This window comes from Euprymna scolopes, chromosome 26 (genome assembly GCF_053919585.1).
Source record: "Euprymna scolopes isolate OS-2025 chromosome 26, ASM5391958v1, whole genome shotgun sequence".
Classification (NCBI taxonomy): Eukaryota; Metazoa; Mollusca; class Cephalopoda; order Sepiida; family Sepiolidae; genus Euprymna; species Euprymna scolopes.
In genome coordinates, this window is record NC_136507.1 from 41,698,118 (window position 1) to 41,710,388 (window position 12,271).

At 31.2% G+C, this 12,271-nt stretch overlaps 1 protein-coding gene across 2 annotated transcripts in view; it reads right to left on the reverse strand.

Annotated features, from left to right (window-relative positions):
• The window catches only part of LOC145247991 (nuclear receptor subfamily 5 group A member 2-like), a 364,710-nt gene that overhangs the window by 125,941 nt on the left and 226,498 nt on the right, over positions 1–12,271 (reverse strand). The window contains exon 2 of one of the 2 annotated variants that reach the window (XM_080109657.1): positions 7,412–7,486. The exons of the other annotated variant lie outside the window; for it this stretch is intronic. Coding sequence (XP_079965783.1) covers positions 7,412–7,486 — 75 coding nt within the window. The remainder of the gene's footprint in view (positions 1–7,411; positions 7,487–12,271) is intronic. 2 annotated transcript variants of the gene reach the window in all.

A 12,271-nucleotide genomic window follows, 5' to 3' on the forward strand; every position in this document is an offset into this window, starting at 1 on the left:
TCCAATGCACGAGATATTATGGACCAAATACTCTCGATTGGGTTTAAATCGGGGCTTTGACCTGGCCAAAATATCACATCAATTGAGTTATCAGAAAACCATTTTCTTGTGACTTTAGCAGTGTTTGCAGGGGCATTATCATGTTGAAAAATAATGTTCTGGGATATTCCCAGCTTCTGGTTTCTAATATTTGCATGTATTCCTTTGAACATCATATTATCTTTTATATATATTTGATAGAATCACGTTGATACATCAGTTCTCATTGGATCATCAGTTAAGTTTGGTTAGTACCAGATGGGTTCCATTTTTGAGAATACCAGGTGCTGTATGCAGAAGAACGTCAACACCTCACTGCAAAATACTGATGAGGATATACAAGCGAATAAGGACTGGTTTTGAAGCTGATATTCCCATGAAACTTCCACCTTTGGAGAAAGTCAGCTCAACTGGCCTAAAGTAGTATATATACGCGACAGTTGTAGGTTCAATCCACAGCAGGGGAAAAGTGTATGTCTAGCCGCACTGATGAATTTTGGTATGATGAAACAGTACTGTATGTGGATGACAAATTCAAGACCCCCTCTTTGGGTTGAGCACATTGTAAATATATTTTCACCCGGCGCGTATTCAAGCAATTAAGCAAAGCCCACTATTAATTTGTTTGTAAACAAATGATGATTTGAGCACTTTCTGCGATGGGCAGGTGTGGATTTAATACACATTCGAGGAGAAATATTTGTAGCACTGATTCGTGGTCCGATAGTTAAAGCTGTTGACTGTCAATGCGATGGTTGTAGGTTCGATCCACAGCTGGGGAAAGGTGATACAACGAAACAGTATGTGGATGACAATATATATATATATATATAAGTTAGAAAAGCATTTCATCCAAGGCATGAAAATTGTTAAACAAAATGTTTTTACTATAGGCTTTAAAAATAAAGGTACAAGATTCAATTTGAAATTTATTTATCTTCAAAGTGCACTTTTATAAATTTTACAAAGTAAGGTATTAAATTTGCATACCTTACTTTGTAAAATGTATAAAAGTGCACTTTGAAGATAAATAAATTTCAAATTGAATCTTGTACCTTTATTTTTAAAGCCTATAGTAAAAACATTTTGTTTAACAATTTTCATGCTTGGGATGAAATGCTTTTCTAACTTGTATCCTATCTTTTTAAGATTATATTTTATTTAATTTATTAATTTGGATTAAAAAAAGATGAATGTGATTTTGTATTTATTTATAAATACTCTCCTATTCTCTATTTCAGATTGTATTTCTCACACCACAACTCATTTTTGCAACTCCCTCTTTGTATTATTACAGGTCTGAATATTCTCTCTGTTTCAGTTTGTAATTCTCCTCACTCCACAACTCTTTTTTGCAACTCTCTCTTTGTCATACATGTCTGAATAATAAGAAAATCTGAATTTTTTTAACAAAAACTTTAAAATAACTTTTTCGGATTAATGTTTTTAAAACTTCTTTCAGAATAGAAAATCTTTACAATTTAATAAGGAACATATTTCATATAGGTTTCATCAAAAATATTCAGTAGATAACGAAAAAAATAGAGATAAAAATTTCAAAAGGACTGTATAACTGGCTACGCTCAATAGTAGTCCTAGCTAGCGAAAGACTTTGTTATTGTTATTCTATTATTATTATTTAAAACATTTTGTGTCCTGCGCTTTCGCACGAGGACTAATTTAAGAGTTTTTACCCTGTGGCAAAGCCGGATACCCCTTAGCTAGTAAATGATAAGCAATAATAGTGTGTTACTTTTCAATAAGCTTTTTTTATATCTTGTTTTGCAAAGCCGGGTATCCTTACTAGTAAAATAATAAAGTCAAAAAGCCTGAATAAATCTTACAGACTATCGCTTCAATAGAACAAAGATGAAATCAATCACACTCTGACTCAACAAATAGAAATCATTTGGGAAAGAAACGCGGCAGCTGTCCGTGACGAGACGTTTTTATTTTCATAAAAAATAGAGATAAAAATTTTAAAAGGAGGGTATAACTGGTTACGCTCAATAGTAGTCCTCGCCAGTGAAAGACTTTGTTATTCTATTATTATTTAAAACATTTTGTGTCCTGCGCTTTCGCGCGAGGACTAATATGAAAAATCAAGAATGGTGGAAATATCATGAAAACAATGCAACTGCTCTTCAGATTGTTTCGGATTTAAGTAATCATGAGCAATTTTTGTTTTTCTTTTCAAAGTTAATGAGTTCTTATTTTTCTGGTAAATCTGGATGGAAAATATTCAAAACTTGACATAATTATATGATTGTTTCTCTGCTACGAAAAAGGTGCTGTCAAGAATTGAACATTTTAACATACTGAAAGAAATAAACGATAACATTAATGACATCTTAGAATTCGGAATATAGACTTTTTGTCATTTATAAATATATGAGTAGAATAGAAGCCCGGCATACGGCATTAAAAATTGGTAATAAAATACAGTACAGTAGTATATGATGCACATGTATATAATCAAATAACATTATAAATAACACGGTAAGGCAGAGCATATACCATACCCAGGGGCTGGAAAAACATTGTACCTATTTACTATGCCTCCCCACGGAACAGAGTTAGACACCAGGGTCGTTTTTTAACGTGGAGAAAAGGTACAAAAATAAAAATTGTCTCAGTCGTGAAGAATTTCTCCTCCACCGAAAGAGAACAAGAAACAGAAGTGCAGCATCTGAAGAACAGATACTAACATTGTATTCCACAACATAACCTGAAACAAAAAACGTATCCCAGAGTTCTACTGTATATGATAGTATGTGCGTGTGTGTGTGTGTGTGTGTGTATATATATATGTATGTATGTATGCATACACATACAAGGTGACCCAAAGAAAACGGGCCCCAACTCTAATTAGACCCCGTTTCTTAGTGTTTTGTCAGAATGAAATGAAACTTTGGTCATAACTAGTTTATTATATTCAAAACATCACATCAAAACACTAGGGTCTTTGGCCTTTTTTTTTCTCCGTTCTACAGCATATGTTTTAGATTGCCTCCATTTAGCTTTTGTTTTTTTGGGGTCACCCTGTATATATACCCATGATATCTATCTGACGTTGCCTGTGTGGAGATATAGAGCACTCTGGGCAAACAAAACTTGCTTGGACACCCCATTCGGTATTCCCTGGTAGGGACACCTTAAGCGATTAAAACTAAACTAACCCCTTCTCAAAAGAAAACGGCAAAGCCTGAAAGGGTGGCCCTCCTACAACAATCAACAATGGTTTATATTCTGTTGAATTTTGGGCTGAGGGACCCTACCTCCAACACCGGAGATAATCCTCTCTAAAAACAGCTTCTTTGATTGGATGGTTTGGTCTAAGACAAAAAGTAATGCCCACAAAATTGCTTAAAATTTCACTAGAGTCACATGACAAGTATTTTCATGGTCCTTTCAGCAACTTTCAGCTATCATAAAGCCTTTCCCATTCTTTGATACTTTGATCATTTTGAAGAATTTTGTTCTTAAGGGGAATTCACTCCGCCATACACACACACACACTCCCCCTCTTGATGTTCCATTTTTAGATTTTTATCCAACCAACATACAGCTTTCTTAGTTCATATTTGTAAGGCATATAATATAACATTTTCCGTCTTTTAATTTTCTATTCATGTGAGTTGGGTTTTTTTCTTTTATTTAAATTCAGATACTTAAAATTAAATGAAGATATTTTTGTTGCACATAAAAGATTGAAAAATGAAGCATAAAAATAACACAAAATTGGAAGAAAGAAATGAAGCCACAAGCAAATTTTAAAAGCAGGAAGAAAAATTAGAAACAAACAAAAACAAAATGGAGGATGATCGCTTTTATTGACTCAGCAATTTTGTTTAAGTTTTAATAAACAGAAAATAACTAACAGAAACAATTAAAAGCAGTTTATATTGGACCTATTGAGAAAGGTTTAAATACATATATTCTCCCCTCAGACCAGGGTTACGGAGTCAAAAAGTATAAGGTCTCAGTTTGACTTTACAGAATTCAAAAATTTTTTCTATAACTACTAAGATTCCAAAACGTTTAACTAACACCTAGGACGCCAAAAACATCCGACCAATGCCTAAGATGCCCAGTGCCTAGGACACTAAAAACATTCAACTAACGCTTGGAATGACATAAATATCTGACCGATGCCTAGGATGCCAAAAATTATCTGAAGACTCCAAAAACATCCGACACATAGGATACCAAAGACATCTGACCAGTGCCTAGGACACCAAAAACATTCAACTAATGCTTACAATACCATAAATTTCTGACTGACGCCTAGGACCCCAAAAATATCTAACCGACGCCTAGGACACCAAAAATATCTAACCGACACCTAGGACACCAAAAATATCTAACCGACATCTAGGACACCAAAAATATCTAACCGACATCTAGGACACCAAAAATATCTAACCGACACCTAGGACACCAAAAATATCCAAATCCGACTTCTAGGACGTCAAAAATATCCAATTAAGACGACTAGGATTCCAAAATATCTAACACCTAATCTTAAAATCTAATACTAGAATAGTTGATCTTTCAAAAATTAAAAAATACAACTCCAACTCTGCATCCCTAACGTCAGCTATAAACTGGATGGTAGGTTAGACTAGACTTTCAAGCCTTGGTTGTGCAACTAGTTTAGAAGAACATGCACAGAAAGAGCTCATCTTATCACAATTGAAAAAGAGCTTTCCTTTCTACCTCTGTATGCTTAGCACCTAACAGTTTCTTTCAAAGAACTTCACCTCTGTGAACATCTTGCTATGGGATTGCTTCTCTGCTGGCTACAACATTGTTGTCTTCCAATCCAATGTCAACAAATGTTATAACGTGTCCTCATAAGTCATCAAATTTTATTCATTCCTTCATTTCCAATCCGTTCGTAATATTCAGTGTTCAAGTGACAATTCATCCATCCCGTTAACGATTATCCTTGAGTGGCTTCTGGCCTTAATAAGTGGTGAATAATTAGTAGAGATATCAGAAAAAAAAATCTCAAAAGTAACACTAGTCTTTCTCCGCTCGTTTTAATCATCTTGACTTAATTCCTTACCACTGAACCTCAGCAATGTCGATTCAGGAGAGATCTCATGTAGATAGTATCAGGGTGGGGGTATCCATTGTTTCTAAAAACTGAAGTTGGCCAACATATACAAGTTGTATGAAAATATACTTTCGACTTGCTACACGAAAATGTTTGCACTTCAATTATAGAGTATGAAATCTTTATGCTCTACTATTGTATTGAGCACTCTTTAACTAAATATGGATAAATGTATGCGTGCAATATTACATGTGAAAAATTTTTTTAAAAATACGATTATGCTCACAATTTTTTTTTTTAATAGGATTTTCTAAAGTTGCTTTTAATTTTCCCATGTTTTTTTTAATGAATATTTTATTAACAGAAAAGAAACTGAAAAAAATTCAACGTGTATTTTCTTTCCCTCATGCAAGTTAAAAAAAAAAAAAAAAAAAAAAAAAAAAACATGCTGGATGAAACCATTACAAATGTTTAGAACGAAAAAAAGCAAATAGCAAATGGCACAAGGCCCTTCTCTCATATAAAATGAAATCGGGAAAAAATATTTTACTATTTCCCTGATAAGAATTACTTTATATATATATATATATATATATATATATATATATATAAATCAATTGATATTTTCCGGTTTGAGACATTTTCTTTTTTGTCTTTTAAAACTTCATTGATTGAGATGTTATTTTTATATTAATGCTAACACTGGTGAAGCACACTTTTTTTCTGACATTTTTAAAAAAATATTGGAGACATTTTTATTAAGTTTTTTTTTTTTAAATAAAAATCCAAAATATTAATCTTTTTTTTTTTTCTGGAAAAATTGGCCAATAATTTCTTAATAATAATTAAGAAGGGAAGTGGATATAAAAAAAATGAATTTCGAAATATATTAGAAAATTAGAAAATAGAATACAATGTTTTTTGTTTTGTTTTGTTTTTAAAAATAGAATACAACGCTTTTCAATTGTTCGAATCTGTTTTTAACTCCCCTAAAATGCTAGAATGTTTCGGAAATGAGGGGATAATTTTACATTAAATTTTAATTCAAAAAAGATTCTCCACTCTAAAATTCTAAAAAAAATTTATTTGTGTGAATAGTGTTATCCGTTAATTCATTTATTAATTTTATTTTGTGCATGTGTGAACATTTCATTTTTTTTTTTTTTTTTTTTTAAACATTTTTAAGCAAAAATAATTTTGACGTAAATAAAATGAAATAATTAAATATGGCTGCCAGCAAATTTAAACTAAAACAGGAAGTCCAGTCTGGTAAGCGGAAAAATTGTACATCAGTAAGCAATTTTCAATTGACACTGGTCATGGTCGCCCATACTTCTGTAATGCCAATATTAATGTGAACACTGGTGAAACAATTTTCTTTCGATATTTTTAAGAAGTATGTATTAATAAAATTGTGTGCAGAGTTTAAAAAAAAAAAAAAGGAAATGAAAATAAATGTATCGATTATATATATATATATAAAAGTTTGATTGGAAAGAAAAGAAAATTGTGGAAAATAAGGAAAATGAATAAAAGAAGAAAAAAAACATTCTGAAATTCTAACGAAAAACAGATAAAAAAAAATATTGCCACTTTATCTGCATAGTTTATTTAAATGATCATTTGAGACGCTTTTCTTTTTTAATGTGCATACACTTTTATTGATAAGGAGTTTTATTTAAAAATGAAAATATTAACCCTATTTTTTATTTTTTTTTTTATAAAAGTTTGTATTTTATCCAGAATTTAATTAAAAAACAAAAAAGCAGAATTTTTTTTTTATATATATATATGTACCCATAACGGAACGAAAATGTCATGTTCCAAAAATCACTTAAATTGATCAAATAAGTCTTCAATCATATTTTACGATGTTTAACGAGTATTAATATTTTGCAGCCAATATAAGACTGATTAAAACATGCAAAAGTAATTTTAGTAGAATTCAATTGTTGCCCTTAGTTTCTAAAACATCTCAAAACATGGCAGACCCATCTCTCTTTTTCATAAAATGAGTTTTTTAGCTAAAAAACTAAACAAAAAGTACTTGATCAATTCACGTAATTTTTGGAACATGACATGCATGCATACATACATTATAAAAAAAATTTCTGTATTTTGGGGTTTGTTTGTTTTTTTTTATTAGTTTTAATTCTGGAGAAGCATCAAAAGATTGAATATAATTTCTTAGGGGTAAAAAGTAAAAGAAAATGGCGGAAAAGAAGGGAAATGGATATAAAAAAAGAAAGAAAAGAAAAAATGGATTCCGAGATGATAAAAAAAAAAAAAAAAAATGCATCGCCACTCTACCTGCATCGGTCAGTTGGCTGTCAACTTCAAATGGAGAGACAGCTCTCGTTTCCGTGTTTATCCAGCGACAAACAGCTAGAAGAAAAAGTTACCGGTTTAAGTTGTTTGGCAGGGAGTCAGGAGGAAGACATTAACACAAAAATATTTTACATATGAAAATCAGGCATTTAATTTCACAGGTTTTGACTCAAATTTAAATTATTTGTAATTTTTGTGTGTAAAGAAACGGAATGGGGGAATGTATTATCATGCTTTGGGGCTAACGTCTCATTCTTTATCTCAAACTCGAGTCTAAAAAATGTGTTTATGGGAAAAATATGCTTATTCAATTATATTTCACCTTTTATTTATACCAATCCTGTAATTAATAAAGCTTGATATAGCATCTATAATATAAATCGCACCTGTCTGCTTAAATGTATGTATGCATGTATGTATATCTGACTAAAACTTTCGACAGTTGTGACGGATTTTCACGAGATTAGTAGCGTTTTGAAGCTCGACCCTTCAGACAACAAATATTGAAAAATTGGCTAAAAAACATTAATTCCTTCACCCTCAACTGGGCATTTTTCTACAGGGATGGGTCCCTTTTTTTACCGATATTTTTGAAAGTCATCCCCTCTTTTTGATTGACTAGCCTTAATTCAAACCTACATCACTTCCGGTTTGGCGATGGGCGCAACAGCAAAGACGTCAAGTTCTTTTCCTCCTTTGCGGTACGGGTTCGAGCCTGCCTGCCTACTACCATTTTTTTTTTCTTGCTTAACACACACCTCCAAACATCCAGGTAACGCCGGGCACCCAGGCTAGTATACAAATCAATAACAGTCTATATTACAAATTTCAAGATGTTGTCCATCTTACCGTTTATTTCTTCAAGAATTGAATATATTAACATGCTGAAAGAAATAAACGGTAAGATGAACAACATCTTGAAATTTAAAATAGATGTTTTGTCATATATGTGTATATATAATTATCAACTACCTACAGACAAAATATATATATATATATATATATATTAAATATCTTGAATATATTAAATATCTTGAAATTTAAAATAGATGTTTTGTCATATATGTATATATATATATATATATATATATACTATAATAATTATCAACTACCTACAGACAATATATATATATATATATATATATATATATATATATTAAATGAAATATGATGAATAAAAGTATATATAACCTTATTATATCATCAGAACAATAAAGAAAAGGGAGAAAATTAAGAAAGATATGAAATGAGAATGGAGAAAAAGAATATCTAAATGTTATTAAGTCAGTTTTTATTTTTATTTGCATTTCGTATAATGCTGGCCCTTCTCTTCTGATGAGAAGCATTTAGCTTCGAAATGCCATAGCCTAAAGAGGATTTTTCTTAATTTTCCCTTTAACTTTTCCTTATTGTTCTGATGACATAAAGTTATAACTTTTATTCCTCATATTTCAGTTAATATATTTGTTTGCTCCTCTTAGTAGTGTTGAGCTTTTCTTATTTTGATAAGTTTTGCTTTGTTAAAGATACATTCTTTAATAACATAATTGCATAATGAAATGCTGAAATGCCGCAGGATTACAGATCGGATAATCCTGTAAACCTCAAGTCGAAATAAATATTAGTATCAATATTTTAAGACAATCCTAAGCAGATAAAAAAAGCTCAGTATACGAGATAGAACAATAATATAAATAGAAATTCTGAATTAATTATGTAGAATTACAACAAAATTTATTGAGACACTCTGTATATATATATATATATATATATATATATATATATATATATATATATATATATATATATGTATATATATATATAATGCAAATTAAATTCATTTTCTGTGACGTTCGTGTGTTCCTTATAGATAGAAAAATTGGATGATCTACATAAAATCTACAATTTTTTATTTACCTACTTGGCCTTTTGGTCAAGATGAAAGTGTAGTATCTGTTCTTCAGATGCTGCACTTCTATTTCTTGTTCTCTTTCAGTGGAGGAGAAATCCTTCACGACCGAGACAATTTTTATTTTTGTACCTTTTCTCCACGTTAAAAAACGACCCTGGTGTCTAACTCTGTCCCGGGGGGAGGCATAGTAAATAGGTACATAAAATCTACAAGTGTATTTTTATATAAAATTTACTTGGGTAAAATAATCGACGTGTGTACCTCAAAGGCGGTTAGGAGGATATAACACTATTAAAACTTCAAATATGTTCTATTTTTATGAAATTTAAATTGTAAGTACAAAATTTTCTGGGGAAGACGATGGAAGTGTTCAGAATCTCACATGCCCTGCTTAACTTACAAGAGCTTTGTGTAACATCGTAGTTTCATGTTAACACTGATCCGACGTTGTGTATGAAATCTTGGAATTTTTTTTTTTTTTTTTTTTTTTTTTTTTTTTTTGAGGAACTGGATTTTCCCTACATTAAAAACCGACATTGTGTCTGGCTCTCCTCTCATAAGGAGGCAAGTAAATAGTAACCAAAAAATTAAATGGCTAGCATTTATGAAAACAAAATGCATTCTGATGAATTTAATTTCGTGTGAAATGATTTTTTATTTTAGATAAGATTTTTATATTTCATTTTATTTAATGTTATAGCATGTTTTGATTTCAATAAATTCTCAACAATCTTTAATTATGCAAGCAGAATAGTCTTTAACAAAAAAATGAGTTCCTTCTGGTCTGATTGATCATGAGAGACTGGACAATAAAAAATAAATAAATAATATAAATAAATAAATGGAATTTTTTCGAAAGGGGGGATGGGGGTTAATTCCAAATCTAAACATCAAACGTGTTTAACAAATCTTATGTAATTTATCATTTACAAATTATTTTACTCATAACTGGGGTTCATACCCTTCCCCCCACACGATATTAGTGTATAGATGAACACAATAGATTAGATAGGATTTGACAAAAAATGAGTTCCTTCTGACCTGATTGATTGTGAGAGACTGGGCAATGCCCTGATCAATAAGAAAAAAAAATATTAATCTAAAGAAATGAATGAAATTTTTTTTTTTTTTTTTTTTTTTTTGAAGTGTGTGTGTGTGTGGGGGGGGGTCAAATCTTATGTAATTTATGATTTAAAAATTATTTTACTTATAACTGGGGTTCATACCCTTCCCCCACATGATATTAGTGTATAGATGAATACAATAGATAAGATAGGATTTGAACTCTGCAAATTCAATAATCCGTGACAATATCCATTCGGTTAATCCACACAGGTCCATGGATTAGCGTAATCTTTTTATACAATAAAACAAATAATAGAAACATCAAAACTTTCATTTTTTTTTTTTTTTTTTCAGGAAAAGGATGGAGACTGTTTATACAAGAGCCAAATGCGTCCTAAAATGGGGGTACTGTGGCCACATCTAGGAGGAGCTGCTAAGAGTTCCTTTTTCTGTCTTGACAGAGTACAAACCTGTCTTTGTAATCTAGTGGATGAGGAGCTTTTCAGCTCCTTATTACCTCTTTCACACAGAAGAGACGTTACGAGTCTGTCTCTTATCACTTTTATGGTAGGTGCTCGACTGAGCTTTAATCTTTGGTTCACCCTTATAAAACATTTACAACAACGGTCAACAATTTCCCTCGCCTTCTATCTGTGTCTAAAACTAAATTCCATGAGCAAGGTTTCTTTCCTAGAACTGTTTGTCACAATGCAACAGGGCTGCTTCCCAACTTATTACAACATAATCGTCTTCAAGCTAAATAACTTCTTGTCAGGCCGTCCTCTTAAATAATCAAACTCTATCCAAGTTCCACCATCACTGATCATCACGGTGTTGTCTCACCATCTACCTAACACTCATTAACTCTTATCCTAGAGTGGCCTGCAGGCCTTGATAAGCGGTGATGCGCAAGTAAAAGAAAAAAAAGAAAAAAATACGAAACGAGTTAATATTAATTTTAGAGGAATCCAAGAAAGATGCTGAAAACCACTATTTCAAAACACGTAATCCTCCACACTATAATAAAGAGCAACGTGTATTTATTTGTAAATATTAGTGATGGGACATGAATCAAAGCTAAAGCTCTTAGGTGAGAACTTTAGCTTTGATTCATACAAGTCCTGGCAATATTTTCTCTCCTCAAAATTTGAAAAAATCTGGAACCGTTTTCATTTTTGTTTTTTAAATTTTCTTGCCTGATGAAATCAAATATGTCATAGAAATGGTCTGCACATCATAGCAAGATATGACTGTATTTAAATAAATAATAATAATAAATATATATATATGTGTGTCTGTGTGTGTGTGCGCGTGTGTGTATGTATGTATAAAAAGTGAGAACGTGAGGACAATCCACAACCTATATACTCAACAAATTTTTGATTGACAGACTTGTAATTTGATATATAAGGTATTCAGACATGTGAAAAACTTTTTAATCAGTTTTCATCCAGAAAAAAGGGCTGCTAAGGGGGAAAAATTGGTACGTGGGAGTCGTCGGATGTTTATTTGTTTGTAAACTGTTTCACGGCTGTGCATGTGTGAATATGTTAAGAATAAGTAGGTTTGAAAACACGTTTTTAAAGATTGTGTCAAGCTGGCGTAATGGTTATCATAATTCACTCACTGTCTTTAGGTTTTGGTTTTCTATCTCAGCTCAAATATTTTTTTACTTACAAGAAGTTAACTGTTTAGAAAAAACATAATACTCGCATGCACATGTCTGTCTCAGTTCCTTTCCGTTTTTTTTTTTGTTTTTTTTTTTACTTCATTTTTTTTAAAGGAATTTAACGTTACATTTAATACCAGGCAACGACGATTATATCTAGTAATATATATATATATATATATATATATATATATAT